The 1,973-nt window shown below is 53.5% G+C and overlaps 1 protein-coding gene across 1 annotated transcript in view; it reads left to right on the forward strand.

Moving 5' to 3' along the window:
- The window catches only part of DLL3 (delta-like 3 (Drosophila)), an 8,555-nt gene that overhangs the window by 373 nt on the left and 6,209 nt on the right, over positions 1–1,973 (forward strand). Inside the window, 2 exon segments of the mRNA XM_010849221.1 lie at positions 1–267; positions 1,407–1,464. The exon segment at positions 1–267 is cut by the window's left edge and continues 9 nt beyond it. Of these exon segments, the coding sequence (XP_010847523.1) occupies positions 1–267; positions 1,407–1,464 (325 nt within the window).

A 1,973-nucleotide genomic window follows, 5' to 3' on the forward strand; every position in this document is an offset into this window, starting at 1 on the left:
GTCTTCGAGCTGCAGATCCACTCCTTCGGGCCAGGACCAGGTCCGGGCACGCCGCGGTCCCCCTGCAAGGCCGGGGGCTCCTGCCGTCTCTTCTTCAGGGTCTGCCTGAAGCCAGGGCTCTCCGAGGAGACCGCCGAGGCTCCTTGCACCCTGGGCGCGGCGCTGAGTGCGCGCGGACCGGTCTACACTGCGCAACCTGGAGCGCTAGCGCCGGAACTGCGGCTGCCGGACGGCCTCCTGCGCGTGCCTTTCCGGGACGCGTGGCCGGTGAGACCCAGCCCCGGGGCATTCTCGTGTGGAGGCCTCACCAGAATCTCGGCTGCCATCTGCGCTCCAACTTCCAACACTCTGCCCTCCTGGGACTCCAAATTCCCAGTACCGCTATCTCGAATTCCACATTCTCACACGCAGAAACCCTACCCATGCGTGCATGCTCAGTAGCTAAGTTTTGTCCGACTCTTTGCGACCCAATTTTCTGACTCCAACTTGCCCTCTAGGGATCCCCAATCCACCCTCCCCCCACCCACATCTGGAAACCCGAATTCCCAGAACCCCATGCTCACCTTCTGGAAATTCTCAATTCACAGAACCCTCCTCACTGGGGATCCCTAAACACTGGGATCCTAATTTTATCCCAAAATTTCCTTGCACCTGGGGACCCTTCTACACTCTGTCTTGGGTACCCCCAATATCTTCTCACCTTATCTCACACCTTTCAGTTGGGGCCTTTATCCATGACTTTTTCACCTCCAAAATCCTATTTCCCATCCCACAACCCCCAAAGCATAGGGGCGAACACAGGTTTTTTAAAATTCTAGACACTTGTCCTTTTAGAAAGTGACTTTCTCTTTTCCAGCCTCAGCTCCCTCATCTGTAAAACAAACAGGGGACCATCATGGTACATCACAGCGGTCCCTTTTGAGGGATTCAACTAGGTATCTTGAGTTCCCACATAGTGAGTGCTCAATTGTTATTGTTCATTCACTCAGTCGTGTCCGCCTCTTTGTGACCCCATGGACTGCAGCACACCAACTTCCCTGTCCTTCACCATCTCCCAGAGTTTGCTCAAATTCATGTCTATTGAGTTGATGCCATCCAATCGTCTCATCCTCAGTCATCCCCTTCTCTTGCCTTCAATCTTTCCCAGCATCAGGGTCTTTTCCAATGAGTCAGCTCTTCACATCAGGTGGTCAAAGTACTGGAAATTCAGCATCAGTCCTTCCAATGCTCAATAAAGACAGCCGAAACAGTCATTCCTTCCCTGGGCCAGTCCCTGTGGGAATTGTCCTGTCCGTGTTTAGCATCCAGCACGGTCATCACTCTTTACCCCTAAAGTCTGGCCTTGACCGGTACCTGTCCTGACCACTGTCTTTCTTCTTTTCTCGCACCTTCCTCCACCCAACCAGGGCACCTTCTCTCTCATCATCGAAACCTGGAGAGAGGAGTTAGGTGGACAGATTGGAGGTGAGTGTTTTCAGTTCTGGCTCTTTGCTGCGGAGTGTGGGGGCTCCAGGGAGTTGGGGCATGATGTGAGGTCAAGGAGAGTGACGATGGGCTGTCCGTAGGGTGGGGTGTTCACAGAATTGCTGCCCCCATGGTGTCGTCACAGTTCTAGAGTGTGGTGCGGGGCGTTGACAGCCCCAGGACTCTTGGTGTGTCGATGCGGAAATGTCCTGACATCTAAGTGGGTTGGGGGCCAGGAGAAGCTCTCTTACTCTCTTGGAATTGAGTCAGTGGGCCAGGATATAATATTTAACAGTCACCATCTGATTTTGAGAACCCAGGGTCCAATATGAGTTACTTTCTTGTTCTTGTATGCTGAGCTCTGTCACCTTGCCTACATAGAGGGCCCCAGGAGCCCTTTGGGACGCTGCAGTTTCACCAGAGAGGTTTCAGGGAGGGACAATGGAAGATCTTAACCTTAATTGGAGGGGAACTTTGGTGCTATATAAGACCCACAGTGGGGGGGGGGG

This window comes from Bison bison, unplaced genomic scaffold, assembly GCF_000754665.1.
Source record: "Bison bison bison isolate TAMUID 2011002044 unplaced genomic scaffold, Bison_UMD1.0 scf7180017864280, whole genome shotgun sequence".
Classification (NCBI taxonomy): Eukaryota; Metazoa; Chordata; class Mammalia; order Artiodactyla; family Bovidae; genus Bison; species Bison bison.